General features: G+C 40.0%; 1 protein-coding gene across 2 annotated transcripts in view; it reads right to left on the reverse strand.

The window, feature by feature from the left end:
* Nucleotides 1-21,380, reverse strand: part of LOC306993956 (guanylate-binding protein 4-like) — a 51,437-nt gene that overhangs the window by 11,513 nt on the left and 18,544 nt on the right. Inside the window, exons 1-6 of one of the 2 annotated variants that reach the window (XM_079604174.1) lie at nt 5,811-6,048; nt 3,393-3,572; nt 2,679-2,806; nt 2,265-2,374; nt 532-716; nt 25-267 (exon numbers count right to left, since the gene is read on the reverse strand). In XM_079604174.1, the coding sequence (XP_079460300.1) occupies nt 25-267; nt 532-716; nt 2,265-2,374; nt 2,679-2,806; nt 3,393-3,567 (841 nt within the window). In that variant the 5' untranslated portion in view covers nt 3,568-3,572; nt 5,811-6,048. Of the gene's footprint in view, nt 1-24; nt 268-531; nt 717-2,264; nt 2,375-2,678; nt 2,807-3,392; nt 3,573-5,810; nt 6,049-21,380 lie in introns of those variants that run through there. The other variant, XM_079604175.1, reaches the window with a different exon arrangement.

Below are 21,380 nucleotides of genomic sequence, written 5' to 3' on the forward strand. Positions count from 1 at the left end.
ACATTAAGAGACTCATTGATTTACCTCTGCCTGTGACCGTGCATCCATCTGTCAGATTTTTCACTTGGCTCTGGTCAAAGATAAACTGGGAGAAACGATCAGTGACCTCCAAGAATTTTTTTGAAATATCAGCTTGGTCCAGTGTCTCCAGATGAGAGACATTGTCTGGTTTGGTTGGGAATGGGAAGGTGAAACATTTCCGTGATGGGAAGTATTTTTGAATGCACTCTCTTGGAAGGTTGTAATTATTCACTTGACTCGAGTTGCCTTCAAAAGAACACAAAGCTGTCCTTCAGTCAAATGATACACAGTGTACACAATTAATTCTTTAAAATCAAAGAAACTGTAAGCCTCCAATTTATCTATAAAAAATAAAAATGTTAATTATAAATGATCTTGGATATCACTGTAGATAACCACAGGAAGCTAAAATCAGTAACTGGAACTGCTAGGGAAAGCACGTATGCATAAACTAGCTGCACAGTCTGATAAAGCAGTTCATTAAATAAACGTTCAGGCTTACAATATTACCTAGTTTTAGCTTTAGAGCAAACTCTAGATATTCATCCTCTGTTGCGTCTTGGCCATTGATGTTTAGCTGCAGAGTGAAGTCCCTCACAGCCCAGATGAAGTTGGGCAAGAACTTAAACTCTGAGTCATCAACAACTTCATCAGGTGATTTGATCTTGATGTACTCTGTTAGCTCAGTGACATATCTGTTTAGTGTTAGTTAAAGAACAGTCATGCACTATGAGCCAGGGACCATACAGAAAGCAATTCTGGACCATATAGAAAACCAGTAATCTCGAAAGAGAAGAGAGTTGTTATTTACCAAATGTAGCTAATAGGGCTGTAACGATTAATCGCGATTAATCAAAATTCAAAATAAAAGTTTGTGTTTACATAATATATGTGTGTGTATTGTGTATAATTATTTTGTATATATAAATACATACACATGCATGTATATATTTGAGAAATATTTGCATTTATATACTGCATATATATTTTTATATGATTTATATTATATATAAATAGAACTATTTTATATATAAATAATACATTTTTATTAAATATATACATGCATGTGTGTATTTATATATACAAAATAATTATACACAATACACACACATTTATTATGTAAACACAAACTTTTATTTTGAATTTTGATTAATCGCGATTAATCGTTACAGCCCTAGTAGCTAATGGCCAATTTCCAAAATACATAATATGAAGGCCATAGTGACATTGAATCTTTATAATTTAAAATGCACAATAAACCTTTTGAAACTGAATCTGCAAGCTGAGGAATTGTGAGATACTATTGCCAGGATTAAGCAACAAGTGTAGAGGCAGATGGGCATGGGCATTATTATCTAACTCAAATATTTATATACATATCAGAGGTTTTCTTTTTAATTGTACATAAAATGATTTCAAGTTGAATTTGCTTAAAGGGTAACTAAACCCTGAACAAAACATGTCAACTAACTCTCATTAGAGTATTAGTAGACTGTCTGCTTAACTCTTTATTGTGATGCTCCTCCAACAGACACTCTACTGACTATAAGTAACTTTGCAACTACATGATTGCCAACTTATTCTAACCCTAACCCTACCCGTCTACTAATGCTCTACTAACACTCTAATGATAGTTAGTAGACATGAAGGCGCTATGTTACTTATAGACAACAGAATGTGTTAAAGGGACCATCCAAATACAGTGAAACCAAAACTTTTTTTAGTTAATGATCTGTAAGACTGGGGCTTTATTAGTTCTGTACATTGATTCGAGTAAATGTTTTGATATTTGAGTATAAAGTGTTTTAATTCTACAATATATGGTGTAAAAACGTCTGGCTACTGCAGTTGAATTTTCATATTTGAAGTTGTTTCCCCGCGTGACGTATGAAGGCTTTGCCAGCGGGTCACTAGCCACGCCCCCAGCACGAGCTCGCGCGACAGAGGGGGAGACGCTTTGCTTTGTGAGAATATTCGTGTCACTAATATTATTTAGAAACATTTTAAAATCTCTAAAATGATTTGTGCCCTCGGTTCGCCTCCATTTTTCCAGCATTCATCAAATATTGCCAGTGGGTGACCAGGGGTTTAGTTACCCTTTAAAATACATACGCACCATTTCCATCAAGCTTTTTAAATAAAGGAATATTTCCATAATGACAGTCATACACAACAACAATTCTAAGTTCCTGCTTTAGATGGTCACATTGACAATGAAATTGAAACTATGATCAGAAGGATACTGCAGTTCCTCTATGGCCCGGTTGTCAATAGTTCCTCGGCTGTTCACGACTATAGTGCTGCTCAGGAGGACGGCCAGAGAGAAGATCTTGGTGTCATGCTTTGAGTCTCCCTGAGATAAATAGGATATATTGATTTGACATGAAACCACAAGCCATAATAGAGACACAACGCCTGACATTTTTACGAATGGTGTTCTTTAGAATGATCTGTAATTGTGAGATTGGTGCACAATATGATATTTAAGATCCTAAAGATATTGATATGTTTGTCTTATCACTAACATCATAGATCTCAGTTCATTTCGCTATCTGCATGGATAGAGTAGTTCCCTGGCCGTATGCATCTTTGTCTGTGTACAGAATCTCTTTCTTCTTCCCCCGGCTAAATAATAATTGAACTAGTTTGACAGTCACCTTGTCCACGTCTCCGAGTCCCTCGGTGTCCAGCAGCACCAGAGTGGTTCCTATTTTAGTGGGGTGGGACACACACCACATCCAGATGCCCTTCGTCTTTGACTCAATAGTGCTGCCCAGTGCAAACCCTGATAATGCCACACCAAAACACAAACAAAAGAATAATACTATGACTTGCATGTAACTGCATTATGTTTCTCTTAAGCTTTTGGAAGCAGCATTCAATTAAATTGACAAAATTCATTTTATATACATTTAAAAAAAAAAAATTATTCAAGTTGAGTGTCTACTTTAATATTTGAAATATCTTTTGTGAAAATAAAATGTCAATATAGGAGAAATAATGTTCCAAAGTGTAAAGTTTTCATTCAGTGTAATGGTCCGGAGTTTGATTTTGCCTTTATATCTTTAAATAAACATATAAAATAGTAAAAAGTATATTTGTTTTCTTGGACTATGTCTTATTTTTATTAAGTAGGCTACTTAAATAACCAGGGGACTTTTGTTCCAAAAATGGAGTATGTAAAGTGATCATTCAGTGTAACAGGATCAAGAAGCCATTTTGAAATCATAAAATGGAGTCCCTAGATTTTTCTCAACCAAATTGTTTTTTAAACCGGACACTTTCTAATGTACAGGAAAACATTTCTTTTTTTAAAGCTGCATTACACATTTATTTAGTTTGATGCTTGAAACACCCTTTTCGTCTTTGACCTGCTTGTTTTCCTGCAAGGCGATTCATCAGGTAGGACTTCCCTGTGCGGTAGAGACCCACCACGGCCACCACCACCACCGGCTGCTGGATCTGCTGCAGGATCTGTAGTGCTGACCGCTGCACACACAGCGTCCCGTCCGACTCCGTGTCAATCAAGCAGACTGGTTTGTCCATGGTCACTGGAGGATGTCAAACAGAGACGCACATTTCAAATCCGTCAAGTAACGTCTAGGTTACTATTGTGGGGAACGGAGACGATTAGTCGGACTGACGTCACCTCCAGTGGTTACAAAACAAGCTAATGGACATTGGCCAGTGAGATTTGCATGTCCCGTCGTGCCACTTTGGCCACGGGCTCAAAAATGTTGTAACCTTCCCAGCGCCCGAAGTAAGCCAGAGGGAAGTTGGAAGGGACAGGGTCTTACTCTGGGGACGGTTAAAGCTGCTGTTCCTACCCCAGGGAAGAGCGCTTCGGTCCCAGGAGGGGATGAGGCCTGGGAGGGTTTAACCGCCTGGCACCGCTCAGGAACCTGATGATCAGGTCGTGCTTTCCCAGTGACCTGCCGTCAATAGCATTGTGATTTGCTGCGATGGCGGCAACATACATTTCACGGGGCAACTTGTGGGCCGCAGGGGCGGGATTTTTCCAGGGCTGAATTTTGGCCCCAGTCCAGCCCTGGTCGAATTTTACTGACTGATGGGGAACTGCAATGTACTTGAAGTAAAAAGTTAAGATGGAAAATATTCCTGAAATTCTACAGTAAACTTTACAGCAATTTTGCAGACGAGCAACTTTTCCTTTTTCTGTTTGGGGAAGTTCCTGTAAAAGTGTTTCTCATGTCGTCTTAACACACACACATCAATGATCTGCCATCAGCTTGCCCTGATATCAATACACTAATGTATGCGGACGACACTGTAATTTATGCGCATTCCAAGACAAAACATCTGGCTGCTGCCAAACTGACCACAGCTATGGATCAGATCACCAATTGGCCAAATCGTTCGTGCCTTCAACTAAATGTAGATAAAACTGTGGGGATGTTTTTCACAAAGAGACGATGTAACATCGTGTCAAATATAACGATATCAGGTCAAAACATTAGTATTGTGCCACAATTTAAGTATTTGGGCGTTATTATTGATTCTAATCTTTCTTTTAAAGCACATATTAAGAAAGTGTGTAATCGGGTCAAGTTTAGATATATTAGAAATGCACTTACTCCTAATGCTGCCAAATTATTTATGGATGCCATGATTGTGTCACATCTATCATATTGTCTGACAAGCTGGGGAGAAACTAACAGCTCATCACTAAACCCATTAGCAACTCTTTACAAAAAAGCTCTCAAAGTTTTGGACCAGAAGCCTAACAGTTCACATCATTGTATTATCCTTAATAACCATAAACTGCTAAGCTGGGAAGATGTAATCAAATATAAAAACATCTGTTTGGTCTACAAAATTCTGCATAATACCGCTGCTTTGAATTCATTCATAATCCGTAACGTAATAATAGCAGTCAGATCACCAGAAGCACCACACGAGGTCACAGCAATACACAACTGGAGCTCACTGCCCACTACAATCAAAGACATACATACGTATTCCACCTTTACTATACACCTTAAAAACTGCACACATTAATCTGACAGATGTGATGTGTATTTGATGTGACATGGTCATGTTGCTGCCACTTGATCTCTGCTGATCAATGTTATGTCCTGTATCTGCTGTAATGTGGCTTCTGTGTGATTATTCTGTGTCGATTTGTGCTGTTTTATAGCATGAACTGTTTTTATGCCTTTGCAATCTGTGCTTGCTTTGTTTGTGCTTGCCTCAATTGTGTGCCACACGTTTAGTATGTCTACTCCCTCTTACTTAGTCCTGCTGTAAATATAATTGTAATGTATTTTATTTGATGTGTGCCTATTGACAACTGGCCGGGGAGTCGGACTACACCTGGAAATTAGCCAAAGAGGCTAAAGCTGCTCTTTTTATCAAAAGGGACTGTCCACGTCATTATAAACGAATAAACGAAACTAAACTAAACATGTGGATAGAGAAACAAACAAAAGCCGCAGAATATACAGACTTATAGACACATATAAACATTCCAAAAAACTACCATATCAGACCCAATTTAAAGAAGTTTAAAGAAAAACTAATTTTGTATGATTTATAAGCTCAATGTAGTAGGTCCCCACGGTGACCCGATGAGTCAGTCCCCACTGGGATAGAAGAACATGTAAACACACACACATTTATATATGGATCATGGTGACTCTCAATGTGTGTAATAGTTCTTATTCTGTCCCAATGGTATTTTCTATCCGCCAACCCTAACCGCACTCATAAACATCCTCATTAACATGTTTAAGTTGTAATACCCATGTGGATGAAGGAACGTCACTTACCTTTTTGCTTTACTTAACTTCAGAGTTGTGTACATGTTGTAGCTTCCAGACATTTTATCAGTATTACACACAGCTTTAGGTCCGGCCTCTTAAAGCTAATTGGTCAAGAGTAAGTTATGGGATGTCCCTGGTCTCTCAGTAACTCTCTGGTTATTCCCTGTGCCTGACTTACATCCCCTTTTATAGACTGAGCCAATAGCAATGTGCAGTTTATACTTTTGTTTTCACTTTCAAAATCAGCAACTGCAACATGTTTTAGCAGATAAACGAAACTTGGAGTCTTCCCAGCATGTGCAACCACATTGTCATTGTTAATCTGTGGTGTTTTTTGCCCTGATGAAATCACTGGAAATTCCCAACACTGTCTGACATCCTACAGGATGAGGAGATGAGGGAAAAGTTTCTGTCTTACTTTATGTATAATAAACATTTTTAGGTTTTCCTTTGCAAAATGTTTATTACATATCTAGACAGAAATCCACATTAGCACTTAGTAGCACTTCACTCCAGGGCCGGCGCCATGGCATTTGGTTTGGGCATTCTCAGGCCATTCTCCCCAAATTAGTTACTGACAATTCTGGCAACTGCAGTAAACGTAGCTTATAATTTAAATTTACTTTTAACATTTAAAAACATTTTCAAATTCCATAGCTTGTGGAAGGTTCCTATTGGTAAGACTGACTTACCACAGGTGAAATCGTGCCAATACCTCCCTTAAGCACTTCTTTTTTTTTTTTGACATCTGACAAGATTTATTTTCTTGATGCTGTTATTATTTTTGCATTTTCCCTTGAATGTGTACTGGTATTTTAAGATGTTTACAGACCTTATTGTATTGTACCTTTAAAATTACAGAGACAATTAGGCTATTGACTCATTTTTTGCTTCCACTCAACAGCAAATATGACCTGAATAAAATAAAATGGCTTCATTTTAAAATGTTCTATATACACGCATTAAAAAAAATACTTGCGGTGAGGACATGCTATTAATATATCAAATTTAGGTTTAAAATCATGTGATTTAAAATGTTGTAAAATTAACTATTTTGCATGTAGACTAGAGAGAAACTCGGATAACTTACGCATCCCATTTATGTAAATAATTACTTATTCATCAACAACTACTTATTACTATTTAACTGTACTGTACTACTACACAGGTTAGATTAGAACATCATCTCTATACAATATTGAGCAAACATGTCACCTTTACCAGCACAGGCGAATTATAACCATAGACAGTATATAAACGATTATAACCCAGAGATCGGTACTGCGCATGCGTCTATGGCGTCAGCAAAACACACCTCCATCCACTACGTATTGGACCATCCAGCAACGTCATCGTGCTACAGGCTGCAGCGAGGGGTGTCTCGAAAAAGTCCGCAAACTTGGTGTGGTGTCCTGTTATTCAGTGCAATACTTACTGACACCACTAGGGGGAAGTAGTTGTGAAGATAAAGAGATGGATAGAAGGGGAGAAGAAGAGAGTTCTGAACACGAGTTCTGTATATGGGTTGGAGAGTTAATAATAAAGAGAATATGTAATCGTTCATCTGCTGTGGCCTGACTTCTATTGAGATCGAAACATAAATTGGCGACGAGGCGACCCACTATTGCTGCAAAGATGGCATCGTCTGCACCATTCCCAAACTTCTTCTTACCTGCTCCGGGCGACCCCGCGATCCCTTTCAAGACATGGGAGCGGATGTTCCAGAATTATCTACTAGTGATCGACGTTGAAGGACAGGAATGGTCGGAAGTCAGGAAAAGAGCCCTTCTGTTACATTGCCTGGGCACGGAGGGGCAGAGAATATTCTACACGTTACCAGAAACGGGCGATACAATGGCCGCAGCTATTACTGCTTTACATGCTCATTTTACACCCAAGTTGAACGTGGTTATGGAGAGACACACATTCCGGAAAAGAACTCAACAAGCTGGTGAGTCTATAATCCAGTATGTTGCTGCACTGAGAGAACTCTCGTCTACGTGTGAGTTTACAAATGCAAATGATATGATTCGTGACCAGCTGGTGGAAAGCGTCACTAATCCGCGTATCCGAGAGAGGCTTTTACTGCATGATAAGTTAACGTTAGCGGACGCTGTTACAATTGCACAACAAGTCGAATCGGCTGGAGAGCATGCTAAAGCAATAACGAGTACACAGAACTTTCCCATACAGACTGTGAATGTGCAAAGAAACATACAAGTGATTGGACGCGGCGCGGGGGAATCTAAAAATAGAATGACTGGCGCGCGCTCCACTGCTTCATTCACTTCGCCTCGGACGGTGACTTCACGTACCTACTTTCGCTGCGGATCAGATAAACATCTTGCAAATGCAGTAGAATGTCCAGCAGCCAAGGTAACCTGTAATAATTGCAAGAAAAAAGGACATTTTGCACGTGATAGACACCACGTGCACATTTTGCACCACTCACACGCTGACCGTTGATACTGGTGCTTCTGTTTCAGTTCTGCCAAAGAGCATGTATGATGATTACTTTGGGGAAGTACCTCTACAGCCACCTGCAGCATGCTTAGTCACTTATTCACGTACTCCAATTCATGTGATCGGCTGCTTGCACGCAACCGTGGTAAAAGACTGCCGCAAATGCTCAGTGAACTTCTATGTGGTGGATAAAGGTACTGCTTTAATGGGCATGGATCTAATAACAGCTCTTAAACTATGCATTAAAGGAGATACAATCCTACCAGATCATGCTACATCCTTCGCATCTTTCTCTTCAGAACCAGTGTTACAGCTTTCTACTCAAGTGGACTCACCTTCAGTTGGCTGTGTTGCAGGGTTTATGCATAAAGTCAAAGTGTCAGATACAGCCGTGCCTGTTAGACAGAAACTACGACGCCTTCCCTTTTCTGCGAGAAATGCCGTGTCTACGGAGTTGGACAGACTACTTTCTGCTGGAGTTATAGAGAGAATAGATGCATCTCCATGGGTGTCACCGATTGTGGTTACAATGAAAAAGACTGGGGGCATAAGAATGTGTGTAGATCTCAGGGAACCGAACAAGGCTGTGGTAATAGATAGTTACCCCCTGCCTCACATGGAGGAATTATTGACTGCTTTAGCTGGATCTACAATCTTCTCCACAATTGATCTTGAGAGTGCATATCATCAAGTGCCTTTACATCCAGAGAGCCGTGATTTAACAGCGTTTATCACGCATGAAGGACTGTTCCGGTTTTGCAGGGTACCGTACGGTTTGGCTTCAGCACCGTCGGTATTCCAAAAGATGATGGAGTGCATACTCAAAGGTGTACCAAATGTGCAGAACTACCTCGATGACGTCATTTGCTTTGGACGCACAGCAGCGGAACATGACGTTGCGCTGAACACAGTGCTGAGCCGACTAAAGGAGGCTGGGTTACGTTTGAACCAACAAAAGTGTCAAATTAGACAAAAGAGCCTGCGTTTTTTGGGACACTTGGTTACAGCACAAGGAGTTCAGCCAGATACTGAGCACTTACAGGCAATCGTATAAGCTCCAGCTCCTAAGGATGTGCCAGCCCTACGTTCGTTCCTGGGTATGCTTTCATGGTATAATAAATTTATACCCAATTATGCTACTGTTGTTGAACCCTTACGGGCATGTATCCGCCGAGAGGGACCATTTCAGTGGAGTGAGGAAACGGAGAACTGCTTTGTCACTGTGAAACAATTGTTGCTTGCAAGCTCAGCATTAGCACTGTATGACCCCAATTTACCATCCATTATCTCTACAGATGCATCAGATTATGGTCTTGGTGCAGTGTTCACCCAGATTCACCCAGATAACACAGAGCGAACAGTTGCTTTTGCCTCCAGATCCTTAACTCAGACTGAGAGGAAGTATGCAACAGTGGAGAAAGAGGCTTTGGCATGTGTGTGGGCTGTGGAAAAGTGGAGGACCTATCTTTGGGGGCGTAAGTTTACACTACGAACTGACCATCAGGCTCTAACGACCCTTCTCTGTACAAAAGGAGCAGATAGGGCCGGAATGCGCATAGCTAGATGGGCTGCGCGCCTGTTATGCTTTAATTATGATGTCGTCTATCGTGCAGGTTCGTTGAATTGTACAGCTGATTGTCTTTCAAGATTGCCCTTGCCATCTACCACAGACATGGACTCGGATGCAGAACCTGAGCTAGTTGCGTTGTTGTCCATGTCTCTGATGTCAGTTACTCCAAAGGAGTTTGAGTCTGCTTCTATGGCCTGTTCTGAGCTTTCGGCCCTGCGTGCTCAGATTGAAAAGGTTGGCCAGCTTCAGCAAAAGCCCTGGATTCCCCGCTGCAACCGTACTTCAAAATGAGACATGAACTTTGTGTGACAAACAATCTAGTGTTTCGGGGTTCACGGCTGGTGGTGCCAGTGACATTGCGCAGAACCATGGTCACTTTAGCACATGAGAATCATCAGGGCATAGTGAGGACCAAGCAGCGGTTGCGTGAGCTCTATTAGTTTCCAGGAATAGACGCTATGGTTCAAACTCAGATTTCAGCATGTTCGTTGTGCCAGGAGTCAGACAGGACGGCAAAGACTACTGCTTCTCCATTACAGCCGGTGCCTCTTCCTGACGGTCCATGGTTGAAGTTGGGTTTGGACATAGTAGGACCTTTCGAGACAGCTACTTATGACTGCAGATATGCTATTACGCTGACCGACTATTACTCAAAATGGCCTGAAGTGGCGTTTACGCCTTCCATAACGACACCTGTAGTCATTGGATTCCTGAATTCTGTTTTCAGTAGGCATGGAAACCCTGAGTGTCTGGTAACAGATAATGGACCACAATTTATTTCGTCAGTCTTTAGCACTTTCTTGGAGGAACGGAATATTGCACACATCAAAACATCTGTATACCATCCTGCGGCTAATGGGGCTGTGGAAAGATTTAATAAAGTTCTCAAGGACTGTGTGCAAATGGCCATTTTGCAAAAGCAACCGTGGAAACAAGCGGTCTTGGACTTTCTGCAAACGTATCGTTCTACCCCACATGCAATGACTGGTGTTTCACCATTTGAACTGTTGCACAGCAGGAAAATGAGAACTAAACTTACGGTGTTCACATCTCACTCCAGTTCCACGCTCGACCAGGAAGTTAGACAACGAGTGTCGATTCAGCAAAACAAAATGAAGCAATACACTGATGTGAAACGAGGGGCTCGGGTGTCTACATTTCAGGTGGGCAATAGAGTGCGTATACGCAAACCAACACACGTTCCCAAAGGACATTCAAAGTTCACACAGCCAGTGGAAATTGAGAAGCAAGTGGGCCCAAGCACGTACAGACTGGCAGATGGAAGACTGTGGCACTCTTCCCACTTGTCTTTGGTTCCAGAGGTCTTGAAGCCGACCTCAGATCAGTCTGCTGTTGATGTTTCAGTCGCAAATGTTCCGAACACTGAACAGAGCACAGAAAAACGTTCTGTTCGTCAGTCTAAACCACCTTCTTGGTTGAAAGACTATGAGACTAAATAAGAGTTTACAGTGGTTTGAATTACTGACTGTGTGTAAGTGTAGCGCAGATGGAGATTGAATTTAGTCAGGTTATGATTCTGTAATTCTGTTGGAATTAGGAATGAAGACGTGAAATTGTTTTACGTAATGGGGGAGATGTGGTGTCCTGTTATTCAGTGCAATACTTACTGACACCACTAGGGGGAAGTAGTTGTGAAGATAAAGAGATGGATAGAAGGGGAGAAGAAGAGAGTTCTGAACACGAGTTCTGTATATGGGTTGGAGAGTTAATAATAAAGAGAATATGTATTCATTCATCTGCTGTGGCCTGACTTCTATTGAGATCGAAACATAACACTCGGGTTTTATTTGGGTATTGCTAGAGCCTGTCCGAGTGAGTATTACAATTATTATAATAAACTGAAAGAAAGTTTATCATATTTTCTGGCTAGTGTACTTTATTAGGGGCCAAGCACTGAAGGTGCGGGCACCTATTGTATCTGTTCCCGTTCTTATTCTTCTTTTTCTTCTTTTTCTTCCGACTGGGCGTCTATGGCAGCCTATAGAACCGTTTGCGGGAAACTTATGAAAATTGGCACATTGATAGAGGACAGCCTGAACTATCACCATAGCAAATTTGGAGTCTCCAACTCATTCCCTCTAGCGCCACCAGCTGTCCAAAGTTGCACTCATGTTTATGCTAATAACTTTTGAACCACAAGGGCTAGAAACAAAATTCTTTTTTCCTCAGATTCCTGAGCTCACGACGATTCGACTGGACCCTATGACGTCATTTTCCGTCATAATAGTTTTCCGGGGGGCGCTGCTGAGCTGGGGGGCGCTGCTGAGCTCTAATGGAGTAGGACGTGAGTTTGGAAGCTCCTGCCGATTTTAATTAACATTGTAATTCTTCTGCGCTTTTTCGACACATATTTAGGACAGTCTTACTCCGCTGAATTTTTTTGGTAGGAAGACTAACTCTGGACTGTGTAAGATGGCTGGAAAGAACTCTAAAACTCGCAAAACTATTCAGACGCAACTGCGGCCTAGTCCTCAAAGTGCGTCCACGCCCTCGAGTGGCTCATCTGTTGCTTCAGAGGGCGCGGGCGCGAGCGCGTGCGCCTTGACGCATGCTAACCTTGACATCGCTGCACTCAAGCTCGAGTTGTTGGCCTCGGTGAGGAAAGATATTGCTGATATTTTTAAAAAGGAACTCCAGGATACACTCGGGGATGCTCTGCCTACTATTAAGCTTGACCTGCAAGCGGTAAAGTCACAGCTGGCGATTGATAAAGCTGCTACCGAGGCTACCATGTCCAAGTTAAAAGGTACGGTTGGAGAAATGGAGCACGCACTCACTGAGTGCTCCGATGACATCGCCGAGATGAAAACTACTATTGAGCGCCTCACAACTAACGTAGCCATGCTGGAAAATAAGTGTGAAGACTTGGAGTCCAGATCACGGCGCAACAACGTTAGGATAGTGGGAGTAGCGGAGGGTCCTGACACCAGTTCCACTGCAGCTGTAGCCGCCTTGCTGAAGGAAGCGTTCAACCTGGAAAAGGAGCCGCTTTTGGACCGGTCCCACCGGACCCTCCAACCTAAACCCAAGCCTGGTGATCGTCCACGAGCCATTGTGTGTAGGTTTCATTATCACAGTGACTGTATGGACATTTTGCGCCGCGCGAGAGAGCTCCGACAGATAAAAGTTAGAGGCGCGACCGTCTCAGTCTTCCCTGACCACACCGCCAAGATAGCTCGGGCTCGGGCTGCATTCAACGAGGTCAGACGCCAACTTCGTGGCATTGACGGTGCGCGTTATGGTCTGTTTCATCCAGCGCGACTTCGCATCACATACAACGGTGTCGAGAAGGATTTCGTTTCTGCGGAGGAAGCCAGCGACTTTGTCAAAACTTTGGTTCCTGGGTGAGCTCCAATAGCTTTTCAGAGTTCTACTCCAGTCCTATTTCTCTGTTTATTCAGTATGTTTTTCTGGCTTGCTACACTTACTAAATTAGTGTCATTATTGTTTGTTTGTAGAAGGTAATTTTTATTTTATTTATATTTATTTTTCTCAATCTTACTGGATTTTTGTTATTAAGATTATACCATATTTTGTATTTTCTCATTTTATGCCTTCTGCACCCATTTGCGCAAGACTGATTACCTACTATTATTTGTTAATTTGTATTTTCAAGTGCTTTAGTGTATTCATGCGCATATTTGTTTAAATAATGCTGAGGTCGGCGGGAGTTTTTTCTCTCTCGCTTTTGTTTGTTCGGCATGGTCTCCGGGTTGTTCAACATTATTGTGGACAACTTTTGCTTATTGTGGGAAACACTGCTGTCTCCTTTGTTCTTTAGTTATATGGGGACTTTGGGTGTATTTGTGTTTAGGGGATTGTTGGGAGGGGGGGAGGGCGTTTCGTCTCGGCTCTGTATGACCATTTTAAAATTTTATTCAGATGGTTAATGACAATATATATCCCAGCATTGCTGGGTCAGGCACATCTCTTAGATTCATCAGTTGGAATATAAGAGGTATGGGTAATCCTGTTAAGAGATCCAAGGTTTTTGCGCACCTGAAACGTTTAAACTCTGATTTAGTATTTTTGCAGGAGACTCACCTTCGTGTTAAAGATCAGTGTAGGTTACATTGCCCTTGGGTAGGCCAAGTCTTCCACTCAAACTTTAATTCGAAAGCTAGGGGTGTCGCCATTTTAATTAACAAAAAAGTTCAGTTCTCATCTACTGATGTTATTGCTGACAGGAATGGCAGATATCTCATGGTTGCTGGGACCCTGTTGCAAAAAAAGGTTTTGTTGGTAAATGTATACGCCCCGAACTTCGATGATGTTGAATTCGCTAATAGATTTCTGAGTAACATCCCCTTCTTGAATACACACTTGCTGATCCTTGGTGGGGATTTTAATTGTGTTTTTGACCCAATCCTGGATCGGTCTAATCCTCGAAATCTGACTCTATCTGCTATGTCTAAAGCATTCTCTGATTTTATGGAACAGAATAGTCTTATTGATCCATGGAGATCCCGTAACCCCTCTATTAAAAAATTCTCTTTCTTTTCCCAGGTGCACCATTCTTATTCTAGGATTGATTATTTTTTTATTGATAGTACACTTAATTCATGTGTTAATTCTTCTGACTATTTAGGTATTGTAATATCTGACCATTCACCTTTATTATTAGATATTCAACTTTCTAATTATAAACCTAGCCCACCACTTTGGAGATTTAACTCTCTCCTTTTGGCAGACAAAGAATTTTGTGAACTAATTTCAAACTCTATTGATGAGTTCTTGTCTTTCAATCATAATGACTCCTCTTCGTATTCATTGCTGTGGGAGACACTTAAATGTTACCTGAGAGGTCAAATTATTTCTTACTCTGCTCTTTCTAAAAAAAAGATTAATGCTAAGCTTAATGCACTTACATTTGTGATTGGTAACCTTGATCAGAGATATGCACTGAATCCTTCTCCAGAACTACTTAAGCAGCGTCTCGATTTGCAAGCAGAATTTGATCTTATCTCAACTAAAGAGGCAGAACGCTTGCTACTATGCAGCCGTGGCTCTTACTATGAACATGGTGATAAGGCAAGTCGTTTACTGGCACATCAGTTACGTCGACAGGCCACTTCCCGCTTGATACCTACTATTAAAAACACTTGTGACACTATTACTGCAGACCCCTTAGAGATTAATGCTACTTTTAAATCATTTTACTCTTTATTATATAAATCAGAATTTCCTACAGATAATACTAAAATGAATACATTTCTTCAGAATATGTCGAACCCCGTCATTGATTCTATTACTGCCACGCAAATGGACTCTCCATTCTCTCTTGAAGAAGTATTAAATGCAATTAATGTCATGCAATCTAATAAAGCCCCAGGTCCTGACGGGTTTCCGATTGAATTCTTTAAAAAATTTATTGGCAAATTGGCTCCATTACTTTTATCCGTATTCACTGAATCCCTGGAAAGTGGTTCTTTACCACCAACCATGACACAAGCCACTATTGCTCTCCTTCTCAAAAAGGACAAAGATTCAACCTCCTGTGGGTCTTACAGACCATTGTCTTTGCTTAATGCTGACGTTAAAGTATTGGCTAAAGTAATCGCATCCCGCTTAGAGAATGTGCTTCCTCATATTATATCCGAAGAGCAGAATGGTTTTATAAAGGGACGTCAATTGTTTTTTAATACCCGTACACTTTTCAATATAATTTACTCAAAACACTCAACTGTACTTCCTGAGCTTGTGATTTCTTTGGACGCCGAAAAGGCATTCGATAGGGTAGAGTGGGAGTACTTGTTTGCAGTTTTAAAAAAATTTGGATTTGGTGAAAATTTTATTTCTTGGATTCGCCTCCTCTATTCATCTCCTAAGGCCAGTGTTCATACTAATGATGTTTATTCTGATTATTTTACCCTTGAACGTGGAACTCGCCAAGGGTGTCCTTTGTCACCTTTGCTTTTTGCTATTGCTATTGAGCCTCTGTCAATTACATTAAGATCTTCCCCTTTATTCAAAGGAATCACCCGTAATAGTATTGAATATAAACTATCATTATATGCGGATGATTTGTTATTGTATATATCTGATCCTTCACTTTCTATCCCTGCTGTTTTAAGTATTCTGGAGAACTTCAGCTCTTTTTCAGGTTATAAATTAAATTTGGAGAAAAGTGAGTGTTTTCCCATTAATACTGCAGCATGTCATATGCAACAGTCAGATTTGCCTTTTCGATTTAGTCCATCAGGGTTCAAATACCTCGGTGTCAACGTGACTCGTTCTTTGTCTAGCCTTGCTTCTGCGAATTTCACTCCCCTTATCTCTATGACTACAACCAATATTCGAAGATGGGCTAACCTCCCCCTTTCATTAATCGGCAAGATTAATGTTGTTAAAATGAATATTTTACCAAAATTTCTATTTTTATTTCAGTCAATTCCTCTTTTTCTGCCAAAACATTTTTTTGACTCACTTGATAAGATAATTTGTTCTTTTATCTGGGATGGAAAACCACCTAGGATTCGTAAAACTCTACTGCAGAGATGCAGAATTAGTGGAGGACTAGCATTACCTAATTTTTTGAATTACTATTGGGCGGCTCACATTCATAAACTCTGCTACTGGTTAAAATCCCCTGGATCCTCTTGGTGTAAATTGGAACTATCATCTTGTAGGGGATCTTCTGTACCTGCTTTACTTTATACCTCTTTACCCACAAAACCTTCTCTATATACCGATAATCAAGTGGTTCTTAACACGCTCAAAATCTGGTATCAATTTAGACGACACTTTAAATTTGTAGATGGTTCTTCCTTGGGTCCTGTTAATTACAACCACTTATTTCTTCCATCACTTTCGGATTCGACATTTTCACTGTGGCATGACAAGGGTATTACACAAGTTAGGGATTTATATGTAGATGGTGTCTTTGACAGTTTTACCAATTTGTCTTCTCGCTATGAACTCCCTGTTAGTCATCTGTTTCGCTATTTTCAAACTCGCAATTTTGTGGCTAAGTGTTTCCCTAATTTCCCCTCTTTACCTCCAGAGCAATACTGGGAAACCATGCTTTCATTTGTCCCTCATAACAGAGGAATCATTTCTAAGCTTTATGACATCATCTTAGCTTTTAGCGACGATTCAAATGACAAACTTAAGTGTACATGGGAAAGGGAACTGGGAATACAAATACAGGAGGAGTCTTGGGAACAGGCTATAGAGAGGATACGTTCTACCACGACTTGTGCTCGTCTTGGACTTATTCAATTTAAGGTCTTACATAGGGTACATTTCTCTAAGCTTAGACTTTCTGAAATATATCCGGATGTTGAAGACAAATGCGATAAATGTCATGGCTCACCTTGTCATCTTAGCCACATGTTTTTTTTTTGTCCTGATTTGAAAGATTTTTGGATGGGTTATTTTCATATTATGTCCTCGGTGCTTGGGATAAATCTCCAACCTTGTCCTCTGATTGCTATATTTGGAATTCCTGACCCCTCACTTGCACTTAACCCTACACAAAAGGACATCATAGCTTTTACATCCTTACTAGCAAGACGCTCTTTATTGTTACACTGGAAGTCTGCTAAATACCCTTCAATCTCCCGATGGCTCAGAGACGTCATGTATTTTTTAAAACTTGAGAAAATTAAATACACGTTGAGAGGAAGTACAGTCAAATTTTTCCATAAATGGCAACCTTTTATTTCCTATTTCACTGATTTAAGGGTACTACCCAACTGAATGTGTGTCTGTTTTTGTTTTGTTGTACTGTTTGTATTGCTTAACCAGTAATATGTGTGTTGGTCGTGGTGTGCCGAGTGGGTGGGGGGTTGTTCATTGTTTATTACGTGGTACTCTGTGATCCATTGTATTTATTTTCTCCCACATCTTTATTGGTGTTTTTGTTTTTGATTACTCATGTGTATGCACGCGCATGTATGTGCATTTATATATATATATATATATATATATATATATATATAATATATTTTATAGGTATGTTTTATATGCGGGTATATGTTTCCATTTATATATTCATGTATGTTTAAAGAGGGAGGTAAAAAAAAAAAAAAAGGATAAATTGTATCTGCGAATGGAAGTACTGTATTGTTTTGCTTTTTCCAATTAAAAAAAAAAAAAAAAAAAAAAAAAAAAAAATAATAGTTTTCCCGCCATTTTGAATTTTCCGAAAAACCTACTTTTTCGAACTCGTCCTAGACGGTTTGTCCGATTCTCACCAAAATTGCACCAGATCATCTTCAGGCAGTGCCAACAAAAAGTTATGGAATTCAAGTTGATTCGCTTAAAGGCTATGTTGCAGGTTAAAGTACCCAGTGAGCCAATGTATAGAAAAATAATGTAGGAACTATATTTAAATATGAACATATACTTATAAAACGCTATTTAGGCTTCTGGAGTCGTTTTTGTGAGAAAATTTTACTTCCGCGTTTGAAAACCGCCAAACCGGAAGTGACGTAGCATGAGGCAGAGCGGTCAAAGTAAACAATAGGAAAGCAATGGATCGCAATGACAGATCGGACGCTGAGGAAATTCTAGCCTAAATGTTTACTCGTATGATGGACCTCAGCCATATAATTATGTGCCTAATATGAAGCCAAGAGAGTAGACAGGCCAGGATTAGACAAAACAACGGTCAGAGGAGACGCATTGAGCTGTGGTGTGAGGAGAACAGGGCAGGGGTCTCGATGAGAGAACAGTGTTAGCTTATAGATTTATTCACGTTAGCCGACGATATGTATAACACTATGCTCAGATCACAATATTGTACAGATTATTATCATGTATCAGGCAAAAGTAAAGCTATTATTTAGACCCTTACCTGCATGTGTTGTGTGTGTCAGCCATTAGGAGACAGTTTCAAGAGGAAGAGGGACTTTATAAAGGTTTTGAATGGCCCCATTTGGTGACAATGAATACAAAAATAATCACAATCACAACTGTCTTACTGTATAAAAACTTTATATTTAGAAACAGCCAACACATACATTAAAATTCGGAGTACAGATTGGAAATGAACTTAATATATTATATTTAGGCTATAATAAGTGTCGGCTGCAGACTAATAACAAACACATAAATGCATTACATTACAAGTTTATGTAGGATATGTTAATTAAATTAAGACAAGGCACATTAAGACAGGTAGGCTACATGTAGCCTATGCATTTTGTAAAACAGAAGTGAATAAATGATCTCTGACGGATCCGTGACCGTCATGTTTCCCGCCGGCGGCCGAAACACAATCTGACGGCGGACCGGGCGACCCGATGAAGGAGCCGGGACAGTGTGCACATATCGCCGTCATCATATAACTCCATGTCGCCGAGATTAAATAAACACAAGATTTTGACGCGTATCCGAGAGTGGAGCGGAGTGTGAGCGCGCACTGCATGGCACGGACACGCGGCCGCGAACACTTATCAACAGTGAAACAATTTAAAATACTCTATCATTTCTGGTCATACGGAAAATAATAATACATTATTCGCAACTACTTTTATTTGTGTAAATTCGCAATAACAAGAAAGCGTTGTGCTTTTGTCAAATAAAATAAAACAATCAGGCGCGCTTTCATGATCTCCGTGAACTGGAGCGCGAGAACTGAAACTAAATATGTAGGCTAAAGCTTGAAATGTCCACTTCAAAACGAACAAATTCGAATCGAAAGCTAATACATTCTGATTATGTAATCCGTATGAAAGGTGCATTTCTCTCTAAAAGCGCACCCGCTTAACAGCGGAGATGGAGATGTTTTTAACCGACACTGATTTAGAAAACAATAGTTTATTAATAAACAATTCAAATGCCTCGTTATTTTTTCAGACACATTTATTATCATTAGTCTATAAATCACCTTTCTATAGGATGTGGTTCCAGAGACATATGGCTCTTCTCATTCAGCACTGCGGGAATAATATCATTTCCAGGTTCTAATTTTGTCTCATAAAAATAAATCAACAACAACAAAATCCATATTAATTTGTGAATATTTTAAATGTTTAATTAAGGGGCAACAAGTAGCCTAATAAACAAAAATTCGTCAATATTAATTTTTTTGCGCAGCATTTGGTGTAGCCTAGCCTACAGTTCAAATTAAAATTTTGCCTTTTAAAAATACAACAACCGTTTTTGTTTTGTAATTACGGGTTAAAAATATTTTTGTTCTCTCTGTTTTGTAATTTAGTAAACTTTATAGATTTCAACCATATTATTCCTTCTTGAGTCTTTTTAACAAGAATTTAGATTAATGTATGAATTGAATAGTGATTGTGTGACCTATGATGAGGGAACAACCAGTGATACCCTTGGTAGTAGGCTACCATCAAATGATAACCGATCAGGATACACATACAGCGGTAGGCAGTGGCCCACCTTTCGGGTGACCACGTCGTGGTTCACCAGAATTTATAGTTTACCCACCTCTTTTTTTTACCACTACACCTCTGACCACGACGATGATTAATTGAAATACAATAACCACCGAAAACACACTGAATCACGACCGCTCCAACTGAATACCAACCTACTCTGCACTGAGCGAACGCACAACGCAGAGCCCGGCGGCAAACGACTACCTCATGTGACGTAATATGACGCGATGGTGAAAAAAAAACGGTTTTTCAACACGGTCAAGGAAACGGTCACGTTTTCTACTAAATTTGTGCCCTTATGTCTTGCAAAACGATTTTAAATCCTGCATTTACTTTTCATATGGTATTTTCATACAAGGTTATATATTAATTTTGAAGAAAAAAAAAACCTGCAAGATGGCCTTTAACCGTTTTTGATAAACGTACAAACAAATTTTACAAAGCACTTGCGAAAACAGAGGTAAGGCTGTATCTCCGCAACGCTTTATTGTATTCTGACCAAACTTGGTACATGTCATCATAAGCATGACCTGAGGCTACATGCAGCGTTTCGGCGCAGCGCCACCTACTGGTCCGGAGATATGAAGAATTTATGTTTTTGCTTATAACTTCTGAACGGTTTGTCCAAAAATCACAAAAGTGGTCTCGTTAGATTCAGGACGTCATATTGAGTTGACTGATATCCAATTTTCCCATATCGGCCATTTTGGCTGTCGGCCATTTTGAATTATGTGCTAAAATGCTGTATTTTATAAACGCATGAACGTATCGTTACGAAACTCAGTGTGGGTCATCAGTACAAGGCCCTAAAGGTACTCAAAAGATTATGAGACAGCGCCCCCTTTTGGTCAAAAGTTATAATGAAATTTCCAAAAATGCTAATAACTTTTGAATGAATTTGCCTATAGTAATGACACTGATCTCAATCGATTCCTTGGGTTATGCTGAAAACATAGATACCAATTTTGCCATAGTCAGTCAAACTTCCTGTCCGCCATCTTTATTTTCTTTAAAAACCTACTTTTTCGAACTCCTCCTAGACCGAACGTCCGATTTTCACCAAAATTGGATCGTGTCATCTCCAGACCGTGCCGAGTAAAAGTTATGGATTTCGTGTCGATAGACAAAACCGTTTTCGTATACCGCAATGGCAAAGTTGAGGCATGATGC

The sequence above is a fragment of the Phoxinus phoxinus genome, assembly GCF_949152265.1.
Source record: "Phoxinus phoxinus genome assembly, chromosome: 25".
NCBI classification, from domain to species: domain Eukaryota; kingdom Metazoa; phylum Chordata; class Actinopteri; order Cypriniformes; family Leuciscidae; genus Phoxinus; species Phoxinus phoxinus.